Source organism: Anopheles marshallii, chromosome 3 (assembly GCF_943734725.1).
Source record: "Anopheles marshallii chromosome 3, idAnoMarsDA_429_01, whole genome shotgun sequence".
In the NCBI taxonomy this organism is placed as follows: domain Eukaryota; kingdom Metazoa; phylum Arthropoda; class Insecta; order Diptera; family Culicidae; genus Anopheles; species Anopheles marshallii.
Window position 1 is genome coordinate 12,220,840 of NC_071327.1, and position 15,040 is coordinate 12,235,879.

At 44.4% G+C, this 15,040-nt stretch overlaps 2 protein-coding genes across 2 annotated transcripts in view; both read right to left on the reverse strand.

The window, feature by feature from the left end:
- Positions 1-1,241: 1,241 nt before the first annotated feature.
- LOC128714217 (eEF1A lysine and N-terminal methyltransferase homolog) lies at positions 1,242-3,355 on the reverse strand. Its single transcript, XM_053809093.1, has 2 exons — positions 3,141-3,355; positions 1,242-3,069 (listed from the first exon to the last, which is right to left on the reverse strand). The coding sequence occupies exons 1-2, from the start codon at positions 3,353-3,355 to the stop codon at positions 1,242-1,244; spliced, it is 2,043 nt and encodes a 680-aa protein (XP_053665068.1).
- Positions 3,356-8,773: 5,418 nt separating this feature from the next.
- The window catches only part of LOC128714461 (uncharacterized), a 43,330-nt gene continuing 37,063 nt past the window's right edge, over positions 8,774-15,040 (reverse strand). Inside the window, exon 2 of the mRNA XM_053809335.1 lies at positions 8,774-13,623. Within this exon, the coding sequence (XP_053665310.1) occupies positions 8,774-13,623 (4,850 nt within the window). The remainder of the gene's footprint in view (positions 13,624-15,040) is intronic.

Sequence of the window (15,040 nt, forward strand, 5' to 3'; positions counted from 1 at the left end):
CATATAACTAAAGCTAAGTAGGTATGTCCGTAACGGCGGGATAAATCTGTCTGTTTCTTACCGTTCTTGCCATTTAGGAAGTTGTTTATGTGTTTTTGTTTTTTTTTTTGCTTCAGTGGTTTTGCAATACGTGTCTCGTTTTTTGCCTTAGGTGTGTGTGCCGGTTCCAAATTGATGTTAAAGATAATAATGTATGTGTTAAAAGCTTATTTGTAAAACAAAAAATGGCCCCAGTGTTGATTGGTGCGCGTTGTGATGTCTGTTGCATTTCTATTAAATTTCAACCCAAAGTTTCTTTTTTCGGATGACCAAAAAGTAGATTAATTAAATCGGTAACTAAAGCCCCTGCACAGATGTGCAACCAGGTCGATCTAGATGTTGGCATAGCATATTGCTTAAGTGTTAACACTAAACACACGATCAAACAGGTGGACACGCTAGTAACAGGTCAGAGCTGCAAAGCAGTCGTACTGCCTGCAAAAGTAAGAAAATATTTCTGTAAGCTTCAAACGATGCAAAACAAAAAAACCAATACAATAGGCCATACGAAAAATATGATAACAAATTGTAGCACGAGCATGTTATACGCAAAACGTTTTTATGTCGTTCGATTGGATGAAAACAGTAACACTGTGCCGCACTAGTTAAACTTTTTCCGTGATGCACCACCGTAGGCTTTACAAGGGGACATTAAATGTGGCAAAGACGTTAACATAATGGAACACAAAACTATAACCCAATTAGGACATGCTGCACATTGTTCGTTCAATCAATAGTCATTGAAAACCGACGGGCGGGAAACAAGGCTGGATGAATTCTATCGTTGAAACGTTCATGTAGACACCGAAATAAATTATTTTGTTATCAATAGTAGCTGCTTGGTGCAAACAGGTGTACAATTCGAAAGAAATGAAGGATAACATTGGCTGTAGGGATACGACCGATCCGTCTGGCTACCGTGGGATGTTCGTGTAACAAGAAGGATACTCATCAATTCAGGCTCTTGAAGCATTCAACAAGTTCTGCAGGCGGACATAAGTACGAAGTCCAGATTGAGATGGAGTAATACTTTCCTCCAAAAACGTCTGAGGTGCCATCAGACGATCCTGTAGCAAGTAAACTCGCTGCCTTAGAAAAGTTGTTGCACATATATTATTTTCAACCAATTTCGGAAACATTCTCATCACCACCAGGACTGAGAAGATATTTTAACTATTGTTTGTAACAATCTTTCTTTGCGCCTATATTTTAAGGGCAGTGATAAAGTCACTTAAATCGACCAGTTCCTGCTCGAGCGTTAACTTTTCCTTCCGGGCCAGTTTGTTCACATTGTCAGCCGCTATGCGCAGTAGCTCCTGCCAGTTGGACACCTCCTTTAGCCGTTCATTGTCGGTACAGTAGAAAATTTCATTTACATCCTCCTCGAGCTGGTACGAAAGAACGTAACGGAACGTTTGCTTCAGCGATTCAACCGTCGTTTCCCGCAGACTCTCGTTGCGACACACAAGATTCAGCACGAATAGTCCCGTTTCGCCGATTAGCTTGCGTACGTTGCACAGCACAGCGCGCTCGAGAAAGGCAGCCGGTGGACAGCTCATACCCACGGTCGGATCTTTGCTGTCGACATCAAACAGCAGGGCGGAATAGTGCGCATCGCGGGCTGCTTCATCCGCCAGAAATTGGATACCATCGGCAATAACGACGCGTAGACGTTGGTCGAGTGTTAGGCCGAAATATTTCACCGCAATCTGTTCTATTTCAGGATCGATTTCAATTGCCGTAATTGTGGTCTTTTTTAAACACTCGCGGATGAACGTACAGAGCCCTCCGCCACCTAGTCCAACCACTGCCACCGGACAGTTGTTGCTTGAGCTAGCGGTGGTCATGTTTGACGCTAGCTGTACGCCCACTGTCATGAATAGGTGATGTTGACAGGCAAGGTACCCCGGATCAATCACCTTCTGTGCCGCTCGGTTGCCACGTACACGGGCCATTTTCAGGGCCGCTTCCGACTGTACGACAGACTGGTTGGCAAGGAAAACTAGCCGCCTGAACAGACGTCCATTTTCACCGGCAATTTCCTCCACGACATATTCGCCGGACAGTTCACTACGGCCGGAGTGGATCGTTTCACGGCGGCCCACCTCGGCACCGATGGACAGATAGGGTATCGAAGCACCCTGGAGGCCATTCGGTGCGAGTGATTTTACGCTTTCCGCCAATTCCGTCTTAACCGCATCCAGATCGTTGTACACGTGTCCTCGGTGCAGTGTTACGATCGCTAAACGATCAAACTTTGCCGATTCTTGTAATTTCCTACGACCAGCCGGTGTTGCAAAGAGCCATTCCGTTTCCCGGCCCTGGGGAACTATGAATGCAGCATACTTTCCGTTGCCCCGTTTCGGTGGCTGATCCAGTACGTGGATTGTGTAGCGAGGCGTCTGCTTCTCGGATGGTGCAAACAGATCCAGTGAAACCTCCGCCATACCGGCTATGCTACCACGCGCCAGCCCATTACAGACCATGGCCGCCTTTTGGGCGGCAGCTACGGCCGCCAACAGCTCTTCGGGACGCTGCACCCGTTCGATGTGCGTACCGGCCAGGCCGAGCTCGAGAATACGCATTGGGATATTTTTCAACTTTGTTGCCACAATGGCAAACACAACCAGCGATGAACCGTCCCCATTGGGGGATTCATCTTTTCCTTGCCCTTTGCCGGCTTCCGGACACCGTACAATTCGTAACATAAAGTGCGAGGCCGGAAAGTGATCTACCACCTTTCGAAGGATGTGTTCCTGGAGCAGCGATATGCAAATGTACCGACCAGCCGCACGCAGTACACGGCCAATTTCGTTAAAGTATTTCTGCACCAGGGTTACCACGGCGGTTGACTCATCGGTAAATAGTGCATCGAGCGTACCCTTATCCAGCACGACGGAGAACGACTCGTCGGGAAAGGACATGGCTGTAGCGTCCATCTGGTTCCACGTCATTTCGGGACGTGTAGAACGGTTTGCTTCCTGCATCTGTTTTATGACCACAGGCGAAATGTCGATGTTGGTGATTTTTCTGGGGATATAAATTCAAACAATTCAATTGCAATTCAAGTACAATATGAAGTAAAAGAATGAAAGACTCACTTGAACCCCACATCGTACAGGTCCATGCTTAGCTTCGAGTTGCCGCAACCGACCACGAGTACTTCATCCTTGGGTTTGATGTACTGATGCAGCTGGTCGCATAGCTCCGGATATTCACCATACCACTCGAATGCCTGTTTTCCACGTTTGCGGAAAAAGTTGTTCCAATACTCGGTCGACCCAAAGTCGGCCGTCGATTTTGGTAGCAAATTCATAGGGGTGTTGCGAGAAATTTAGGTGTGCTTTTCTTCCACGTCTGTTTGGCCTAAAGAAAATTGTCGTTCACGTATGTTTTGCACCTGCCTTTCAGCTATTAGCAAACAAACACCGCATCTTAAACTAGAATTAAATGATACAAACACGTGCTTTAAAGCAAAGTATGTTTATGTTTTTGGCCGGTTTTGGAAGTGATGAAAAATGTTTGTTATGACAGTTGCGATGGACCAGGGTGAATGTGTATAACGCACAGTTCAATACTGAAACCATTATTCGGGTTGCTGCACACTGGGTTTTACGTCACTGGCAGAAGGTTTTTTTTATTTTCAATTTTGAAGTTAAAAATATGCATTTAAGGGCCTCAAAACAGACGAAAACTTGAAAAGCGAGCTCAAAACTCTGGTCGAAAAAACCTTTGTTTATGCCATCTTTTTTATAGTATGTTGTATTTTTTCATACAGTTGGGTTGAGTATTGGCTGCGTGCGCCGGAAGATATGCAATAAAAAATATATTTTGAAATTCTGGCACCGGCACCGATACCGGCACTAATTTGAAAATTTAAGATTTTATATGAGGATATAACGTATAAAGGATGAATTTTACCCTTGTATAATACCAAAGACGATTACCGTATACAACTATTTTCTTTAGAAATTACTGATTTCGGAAGCGGAAAATAATTTTTTTTTAATTTCGCAACCGTAGTACGTAACCCAATACATGTTTTATAAATCTTCTCATAATTAAATATATTTTACACAAAAAGTATAAGGTAGCTAAAAAACAAACAATATTGCATATAAACAAGTGCTTCAAACTCAAACCAATCTTTCACAAGAATAGTACCAACTGTACTTCAACTGTAACTATAATACGAATAACTTCTGTTACTTTCTTTATTTGTTATTAGTAATAAGTAAGATGCGTAAGTAGTAAGTAGAGTACCATTCCCATACAGCAGTAAGTATACAGTTCCCGCGTGCCAAGTTAGTATACGGTATATAAGAACATACGCACTCATGTATACACTTAAACATGGACTACATGCAATTGAGTATTCTAAGGTGTACTAGGGTTGCACTATTTTAGTATGCCCCCGTATACTATTTTAGTATTTCCCCGTATACTATTTTAGTATTTCCCCGTATACTATTTTAGTATCCGTATACTATTTTAGTATTTCCCTGTATACTAGGTTTGTACTATTTTAGTATACCCAGTATACTATTTTAGTATACCCAGATATACTATTTTAGTATACCCGCGTATACTATTTTAGTATCCGTATACTATTTTAGTATTTCCCCGTATACTAGGTTTGTACTATTTTAGTAGCGGTAAACTATTTTAGTAGTCGTATACTATTTTAGTATACCCCGTATACTATTTTAGTAGTCGTATACTATTTTAGTATACCACTACTAAAGTAGTACAAACCTAGTATACGGGGAAATACTAAAATAGTATACGGGGTATACTAAAATAGTATACGGGGTATACTAAAATTGTATACGGGATATACTAAAATAGTATACGGATACTAAAATAGTATACGGGGGTATACTAAAATAGTATACGGGGTATACTGAAATAGTACAAACCTAGTACACCTAAGAATACTCAATTGCATGTAGTCCATGTTTAAGTGTACACATGTGTGCGTATGTTCTTATATACCGTATACTAACTTAGCAAGCACGCGGGAACTGTACACTTACTGCTATATGAGAATGGTACTCTACTTACTACTTACGCATCTTACCTATTACTAATAACAAATAAAGAAAGTAACAGAAGTTATTCATAGTGAAAGCAGTTAGATAGTTGGTAATTCAACTATCCTTGTGAGAGATTGGTTTGAGTTTGAAGCACTTGTTTAATAATAGTTAATAGTAAAGTGTAAAACCCTGTACATACCTTCAGGTACATACATGTACATACACAAGATGGAACCAACCTGAATTTTCCACTACATTTCTTTCATTATCACATCATTATACAAGCAATTATGTGGTTTAAATCACTTGAAAATGAGAAAAAAATTTATTCCATGTAAAAAATCATCTGCGTGTGCGCCTCCATCAGTTTCACCGCGTGGGGTGGTCGGTCCTATTGCTACGTACTGGCCTTCGTAAAGGGATTCAAAATGGTTGCTCACCACGTTTTGGTGCCGAGGTTCGTTCTTGGGCATCGTGTTTTTTTATGTTTTAGTGCATGGATTGATACTTGTTTTAATTTTATTACTTTTATGGCTTTCTTCCTCAAGGCTCACGGTAATACTCTAAAAGTGGTCACCAAATGTGCTTGTTGATTGGTTTGTAAATTTTTTAATTCATTCTTCCTCGCTAGCTCTCTCTGCTCTTTTTCTTTCCTTTTCTCTTCTACTCAGTGCCCAGTGAGAAACCGAACACACAAACATATATGATCTTAACAAAGGTGTAGGTTTAACAACTTACATTTCTGGAATACTTTTCCTGTTTTGCCTTTTGCATTGCGGTTTTATTTGAAATTGGCATACATCTGTCTACATCATCTTGCTAGTTTCGTTTCAGTTATATATCTTCCTTGCTGCTTCCTGTGCTTTATCTTACTCAGTTTCCTTTATTGGCCATTTGGTTCTATTTTCAACATTGATTGTAGTGTGTTAAAGTACTGCTGCTGTTTACTAACCCTTTCGGCTTTTACGGACGATGAGGGTTTGGTTTTAATCTTGGCATCATATTTTTAAATACAGTTACGATTTTCTCTTTGATTGTTTGCGATTTTACTGTTGTGCCAGTCATGTTATCATCATTTCACACAATATATATGCTTACGTCTTGCAAATTTGTGGTAAATTACTTAATACTTTGCGTTTTTTTTTACTGTTAATAATTTTCAAAACATGTACCAAATTATTACCTATTTTTTATTAGACTTAATGTTTGAAACTTGTATCAAAATGTTGCCGAAATGTTTTTTTTTGCGTGATGATACCATTTTCACTTATGCTTACTTTTATAAAATTATACCATCTTCAAGTACATAGGAACGGATGAGATGATTATGCAATTCATGCTAAGTAAAATTGAGTATGGTTGTGTTTTTATGGATCCCTAGCATGAATTCTATCATAACACAAATTAAACTCAAGTGTCAGTCGTATCGATCAAGGAACGTACTTGTACGGCTTGGCATTAAATTTTTCCGTTGCTAAATCATCTTTAAACTCGACTTATGACTCTGCAAGGATGTAAAAATTAACATTGAACATAAATTTAGGACCCCAGTCTAGTACTGTAACGAATAATGACTAGACTAGCACTAATACTAAATGAAGAAAAACGTCCAAATACCAACTAGTGAAGGCCCTTGATCGATCCCTTTACATGACAGTTGTATTTTTCATACTTTAAACGTAGTTTTTCTTGTGTAAAACATAGATGTATGGTTTTCCCGGAGGGAATTCCAGCACGCTTGCTGGTAAGAACTGTCGGTACTATTGTTTTTTTTTGTTGTGGTTTGCGGTGCCTTCGGTTATTGGAAGAATTAAAAGTGCCGATAAAGATCGCATTTTTTTTATTCTTCCACGTCAACCGGTTGGCAAGGTTGTAGTTCTGTACGGATCCATTCTATTGTAATTGTAGTTGTACCGTTTGGTACTGCTTATTTCATATCTGCTATTTAGTTTTTAAAATCGGAGTTGTTGTAGTTCAGAACATCGCCGTGTACGTTTGATCCAGCACATCTTGACCATACTAGCTACCGGACCGTCATCTGCCGTTTGCGGTATTACATGTTGAGTGGGATTTGATACACTAATTATGCTCTACTGTCCTGGGTTTGTGTTATATGCAGGACACTTTTACTATTTACTATACGTGAATTTGTAATATTGTAGAGTGATTGGTTATTGCATGGATGCGGAAAACGGAAACTTGTATTTATAAGCACTGTAACTGACTTGGTTTGGTATTATTGTGACTGTTTTTTTACACTAATTGCATGCTGTTTGAAGCCAGCCGGCAGAAAAAAGCTGCTAAAGAAGTTGTTATTGAGCTGCCATAAGGTAATTATGTTATGCAGATTGCATAGTCTGTGGGCGTTAGATTTAAACGAAAGTTTGTCACAGTACGCCTGAAGGTATGCAGTGTGCATAGCAACATGATCTTTCTTATACTGGCTTAGTGCTTTGATCAACATCTTCCAAGCAACTTTATCAACAGGTCTAGCTAGTAGATAAGTAATCCGGTTCTATTGATGCCACCATTGGGCAAATGGTAACCATATCCATCTAGCAAAAACCGAGAAGGCATAATGGTACAGGCGATCGGTTTGTGCTGCGATTTTGACTGGCGATTTTCAAACACGACGCCCCTCCATTTGTGCCTACAAGGATGGTGGCCTGGTTTTGTGTGTGCTGCTCCTGTCTCATTGGGAAGATGGTCTATTGCATACCGGCAAGTAGTTTGTGGTTTGTTTGCTTAAAATCTATTGCGCCTGTGGAAGCGAACGGCAGACGAAGGTCCGCAGCCATTTTGGCGTCGGTTAACTCACCTGGGTAGTGGTGGGCTCGAACGTACACGGTAATGGTTGCATTTATGTGAGTTGAAGTCCCTTGCGCAAAGGGAGCTGCTGTTTGAGATTACGGTGAGTATGGTTTTAATCGGGTGCAATAGTGGTTGTGTTACCGGTTGCCGACCAACGTTACGCGCCTTCACTCATGCATTGCATGCTAACCGTGGGTTGAAAATCGATTGTTTTGACACAAGTAAGTAAACGATTGCTGATGACGAATGAATGGTATAAACGGTGTTGTTCGCATTGGCTGTTTGTTGCATTTAGCTAGAGAATTTGTCGTGCATTAAACTGGACCGCATTATTGCCGTTCGATACACGTACGTTACACATATGCTCGTTTATATATATACGAAATATTTGCTTAGAACGCTTAGCTGCCACCCATATAGACAATACAATTTTTACTATCTTTACAAGCACGTTCCAGTGCTCCTGATGGTCGCAAGTGTGTTAACACAGGATGACGAAAACAAAATCGGGGAAAGAACGTTTGTTGTAAGTTTAAACAGTTCATTTTACGATACGATCGCAAGTTGGTGATCGTACGCACTGAATGGTTACTACTTCTCAATGGCGATTTGTTACGAAGAGTGTCTCAATACGGACGGGGCAAACTTGCAACAGGCTTTCTTTCGCGTGATTGCCACTAGCTAGTAGAGTTAGTCATTTCTATACACCAAACCACCCAAACTGCATCCCGCTCAGGTGGAGTTCACAAAAACAATTAATTGCACCTTCATTTGAGTATTTCTTGTACACACATTCTTCTATTCTGCATCCAGCATTCTACCGGTGGATGAGATGGTTCACAGACGGAAGTAGAAACAAACTGTACAACTTTAAATAACATTTACATTTACTTGCGCAGCAGCACATCGATGGCACGCTTCCCGTTCACGTTCCGCAGCTCGTTGTCGATGCGCTTTTGGAGCAGATTGTAGATATCGACGTACTGGAATTCCGCCGCCAGATGGAGCGCTGTGTTGCAGCGCGCGTCAACGTGATTCAGCGGCAGGTTGGGAAGCTTCAGTATCTCACGCACGACTCCAACATGGCGCGAAAACACGGCATAGTGCAGCGGTGAACGCTGCTCGTGATCGAAGAGATCCCGTTCGAGCGGTAAAACGCCAGCCCGTAGGATGGCTTGAACGATGCATAGGTTCCGGTTGCAGATAGCGGTGTGCAGAATGGATTGCCCATTAGCGGAGGGTATGGTAGCGTTGGCACCGTGTCCGAGCAAGTACCCGAAGATAGCTTCATGGCCCGTTTGTGCACTGATGTGAAGCGCCGTAAAGCCTTCCTTGTTCTGTGCGTCCAAACTGACCCCGCCGGCCCGGTGAAGCTTCACGCAATATTGCACTATATCGAGCGCCCCGCGCAGTACGGCCAAGTGCAGGACGGAATTCTTCGTGTCGGCTTCCACCGCATCGAGAAAGTGTACCAGCGTGGGGAAGTTGTTGACGAAGTACTGTAACGCATCGAACCGATTGTTCATGGTGGCGATCGAGAGCACATTGTGGCCGAATTGATTGCAGTGCTCGACGTCCGCACCGTGCCGGACCAAGATGTCGAGCGTTGCTAGCGGTGCCCTCGAGAGGGCGTGAAACAGAGCGGTAGAACCGATCGTATCCTTCGTGTTAACGTCGAACAGAGCACTCTCCAGCAGGTACTCCAATATCCGGTTGTAACCTTCGCGGGCAGCACAGAAGAACAGTTGGTGAGGATGTTGATGTTGGGGCGGATGATGTCTGGAACTGTGGTGTGTCGGTGATAAGGCTGTCAACGTTTTACCGATCGTATCGATCGATGCTCCCTTCTCTAGCAATAGGTTAGCAATGTCGATTGACTGCTTGCGGATCGCAATCGCTAGCACCGTGTTGAGATCTTCACGATTGGTTGGTTGCGTGTTGAAAGTGTCGTGCTTGAGTAACGTCTCGACAATGGAAATACTGCGATTACTAACCGCTAGCAGGAGTGGCGTCCATCCTTCCCCGTTCGAAAGCATTGGATTAGCGCCATGTTTGAGCAGAGCTTTCACGCGCTGCGGTTCGTTGCAAAGGCAGGCCAAGTGGAGCGGTGTAGTGCGGTACCGAGGACTAGCCACATCTACCTCGTAGAACTGGAGTAGCTGCTGTATCGTACACTCATCGCTTGCATGATGCAATGGTGTAAAGCTATCACTACACACATCGGCAGGTGAAAGACAGTACTCGAACGGTTTGGCCACAAACAACAGTTCGTTCACAATGCTCCGATTTCGTAACCGTTCCGGTAGCGATATACTTTCCACCTTTTGTCCACTGTGTAGTACCATCCGGCATATCTTCCTATGTTCACTTGCGATCGCTAGCTCTAGGGGGCTTTTCCCCAGAGAGTTCCTTACACCCGAACTGGCACCATGGCGTAGAAGTAGCCGTACCGTTTTTACACATCCACACTCAACAGCGAAATGCAGCGCACTGTTCCCGCTCACGTCACGCAGTTGTACGTTGGCACCATGCTCGAGAAGTAGCTGGGCCACATCGGGGTATCCCTTGCGGGCGGCAATCTGTAGCGGCGTTAGACCCTGTCCAGACACTTCCTTCCGATTCACGTTACTTTTCAACCTCCGGTCACTTTCAACAAGAAACCGCAACACGTTTAGGCGTCGAAAGGTGACGGCTTTTGTGTAGATACTCGCGTACTTCACGGCCTCATTGGCAAGCATGAACTCAACGATCTCCTCATTGGTATCGTCACAGTACTGCAGGAACAGGTCGACACAGGCACCGGCTATTTTGGCACTAAGCAGCTCGTTATTCTTGAGAAACACAATCGCGTCCTGATCGTTGTTGAGAAAGATCCACGAGTACTGACTGTACCCGTGCTCACCGTTGGTGTACCAACGGGCTCCCGCGTTCGTCAGTGCCTTGACCATCTCCACGTTGCTCAGCTTGCAGGCCACATCGAGCGGTGTTTGACCACATTCGTCGCGCTGGTTAAGGTCATGGCACTGATCCAGCAGCAAGTTCAGCAGCTCCACATTGCCGGACAGCACCGCGTAGTGCAGTATCTCCGCATTACTCTCCGCATTCACGTTATAGTCCGGGTGTGTTTCAAGAAAGCTGGAAAACAACCGATCAAAGTTGAACACCATCGGTATGGCATCGATCTGTCCGTATCCGAAATCGGCCACAATCTTCGACAGGATATCCTCGTCGTTGCTAAGCATCGCCAAGCTGTAGCAGAACTCCACCCGGGACGGAACATCCGCCAGAATGTCGTACAGTGGACGTCCGCACGATATCGCACTTACGCTTTCCATCAGGTGGGACAGTGGTTTGAGAAACTCATCCACCTTGCCAAAGTCCAGCAGGTGTCCCAGCAGCATGCAGCTCTGGTGCTGTACCAGGTGATCGACTATACCGTGGTTGAGATGATTTCGGCCGAGCAGATACGCTTCCTTCCGGATTGTGTCCCGAATCTCACTACAGTTTTGATACCGGAAGCCACCGAGTATACTTTCCTGGTGTTTGAGCAGCGCAAGCTTCTCCGCAAACTCCCAACCGTGCCGATCGTAGATCTCGGAGATAATGTTTTTCGACAGCTTGATGATGCTGAGCGCATTCAGCAGGATCGTTTTCGGTCCCGTGTTCGGTATCAGTATCTCGTACGTGATGTGTCCGTGTGCGAGGTAGTTGCGCAAATTCCGCCCCGTCAGCACTGGCAGATAGTTGCAGAGACTCTCCCGGTTGTCGACCAACTTTGCCGACAGTGCGCTTGTCGCTTCCAGCATCAGCATTTCGAATGCAATTTCGTCCACCCGCTCGAATGGTTTCATGTTCATGTTTTGGTCAAGGAACAGCTTCTGCAGCTGGGCTACTTTTTCCTCCGTTTCACGTTCCTCATCACGGCGCAGGTCCGCGAGCAGGTTGGCACTGTACAGGACACGGTGTCGTCGCAGGAGTTGTCGGAGCAGATCGTACCGCCTCTCGGGATGGTCTTGAAGTTTGCAGAAGTTGGGATCTTTGGTGAGGTATGGAAGTTGTTGACCGGTTGCTTCTTCGAGACGTTTTAGCAGAAGGGAATTTTCACCACCTGCGAGATGCACTGTCTGAGGTTCACGAGAAGCACACGACCGTTGGTAAAGCTTCCTGTCAATGGCGTACAAAATGCGACATACTAACAGAGCTACCCTTCGCTCCAGTTCGCTCCGATGCCGCAGCTCTGGTAGATCATCGTAAAAATATGTTAGAAGCGCACTGCGCAGGGCCACCAAAAACTGTACATTAACAGTACGTTGGGATGTTTCTAACACCTTTAGATGGGACCGGAAGATATGACGGATCTTCTCGTAGCTGTGGTTCGATTTGATCTTCGATATCAGACCTTCCACCATGAGCATCGTGTTGCTGAAATGGTGATGGAGCGTCTTGTAACTGTGAATTTCCTGGGTAAGTTTCGTTCGTATCCGCCGAATATGATCGTTCGAGGGAACACCCGCACTGTGATATTCCTCCTCGATCGCATCCACTAGCACACCGAGCTCAAGCAACGTGAACGGTGCACATTCTAGCTTCTGCAGGTGTTCGGCCGGATTGTGACGAAACAGGTACGCGTAATAGGACTTAATCTCCTCCACACTCTTACTATCGTACAACCGATTGACGAGCGTCTTGATTGCCAGTATATGCAGAAGGTTCTGTGCGTAATGGAACAGATGGCGCAAAATTTTCAGATTGCGGTGCAACTCCTCACAGCCCGGCGAGTCATCGTTGATGTGAAGATGGTCCCGTCGATCATCTTCATGCGGACAGCTAGCGGTAAGAATAGCCAACAGATCACTACCCCGTCGGTAGTGCGAGAGATAGTCACGAACCCGAGCATCGCGAAGTATCCGTTGCGGTGTGAGCACATTAACGAAACATTCTTGATGTCGTGTAACAATCGGCGTGTCGCGTCCATGCCGGAGGGTTTCACAAACCACCTGCACCACACGCTTCATTGCGAGTGTTTTAATTTCCCGATCACACGACCAGTCCAGCTCCGATACGGAGTCGATGTACCCGAGTGCCCGGTTGATGGCGTGCAGTTCCCGCATGCGCCGATAGCTCTTCGTCATCTTGCGAAACACTTTACGATTTTTGTCCGACACTTTTGGGAGGCTGGTACGCAGATAATACCGATAGCTAATCGCATCCGCTTCGATGCGTCGACGGACCTCCTCCGGCAGTAGCTGGTCGCGCACAATTTTGCGCTGCTGCGTTAGCAGGTTCTGTTCGGTGAGGTCCCAGGGTGGTTGTTCGCCGCCGGCAATACAGTCCAGGGGTTCCTGCGCTCGTTGCCGTTCTAGCCACAGTTCGTGTAACCGGGCTCGATAGTTGGACCGGTCACCGTCGCACTCGCCGCCAGTGACCACGTAATGGCAGAACATAAGCTCCCGGTTTCTCTCGTTTGTCCAGCGGAACTTAAGGCAAGCTTTTGGGAACTTTTCACACACCAAACTAAGGCTCGAAGGGCTGGTTCCGTCGGAGGTACTGCTTTCTTCTGGCGAGGTGGATGTGATGGACGTTTTGTGAGTGTTGCGTGCGGCGTTACCTGGTAGCGCGAGAATTTTCTTCAGCTCGTTTGTAACTGCTCCAAGGTAGAGTAGGAGTTTGCGTTTGTCCACCAGCATTTTGTACATGTCGTATCGGGGAGGATTCTTCCAGATGTGTAGAAAAATGCCTGCAAAGATCGAGAAAAGAAATACTAGTGAGTATTGCGGTGGGTTATCAAAAGAATGGAATGCATTTTATGTGTACAGTCAGTCCCCGAGTTAATTATCGACCATGAATCGCCTGAATGTATGCAATACTATGATTGTTGAAAGACATTTTCGAAACTTAGCATTTGAATAGCAAATCTTCAAAGGAAGGACACTCCTGGAAGACTTTTATTCGTTTGATTAACTACGAAAATACCTGATAGAGGAACACACTTTGAAATGTTTTCAAAGTAAAGTATACTCATTTGTTGTCTTAATTTTTCTTTCTAATTAGGATAATTAGTAATGGCTAGTTTTAGGCGCCTCAAGATATACATCCTCAATGTGTAAGGAGCACCTCAAGCTATGCAATTTGCATGACAGCATATCATAATTGTGGTCTAGTAGTGTTTTTTCAATTAGTCGACATTTTTAACTGCTTTTTTAAAAATGTGTTTATGTACAATCAATAAGTGAATTTGACATGGAAAAATAACTAAAATAAATTCTTTTATCAATTTTAGGAAATGTTAAACATGATTTAATTTATTTTCATAAATTTATCCCATTTCATACGTTGATTAATAATGGTTAATCCTTTTTTTCCTAACCACCAATAATTTAAAGTCCCTTACATGCCCTAGCCTACATTTATATTCTATTTCAACAACGTAGTATCGATAATCCTTTCAGTAGTACCCCATGGGACACTCAGCTTGTACAATTGGATCGGTTTCTGTCGGCAGAACGGAGCGAACCGGTTCCAAAGTCTTTCGTAAAATGGTCCACTGGTTATCGTCTGTTTACAAACAAAATCTCCACTACCTTCATTTCCAACGGTTTCAGCCATCCACCGGCACAACGAAAGGATACGAAACAGTACCAAGGTCCTCTGTAGCACGTCACCAATGAAGGCGTACGTCCGATTAGGGTGGTGTGTGAGCGTACTGTCTGTACGGTCTTGTGTATGACTCTTACCGACCAGCTGGTTTCATTCACCAAAACCCCAATGGATGGGGAAAGTTTACCGTTTTAAAGAATCTTCTCACGAAGCCCATGGAAAAACGGGGTTGGGTCGCAGCAGATGCAAACCAGTTCCGGTCGCACTAGTCTTACCGGGGTTAGTCTGTCAAGGTACGAAAAGAAGACTTTCTATCGTGGCAAAAGAAATAGATTCGATGCGCACATCTCGAAGGGCCGGTTTTCCCTTGTGGTAGAACGGTACCAGATATGCATATTCCGGTGTGTGTGTATATAGGACCGATCCCATGGAGCTGGGCAAGTATTGGGAAAACTATTTTAGCAATTCATTTTCCACACCCTCTGCGATACGGTCCGTTCCTTCTGTGGCTCTTGGGAACAACGGCGTAAAGAATGGTGTTCGAAAGAAAAGATCAG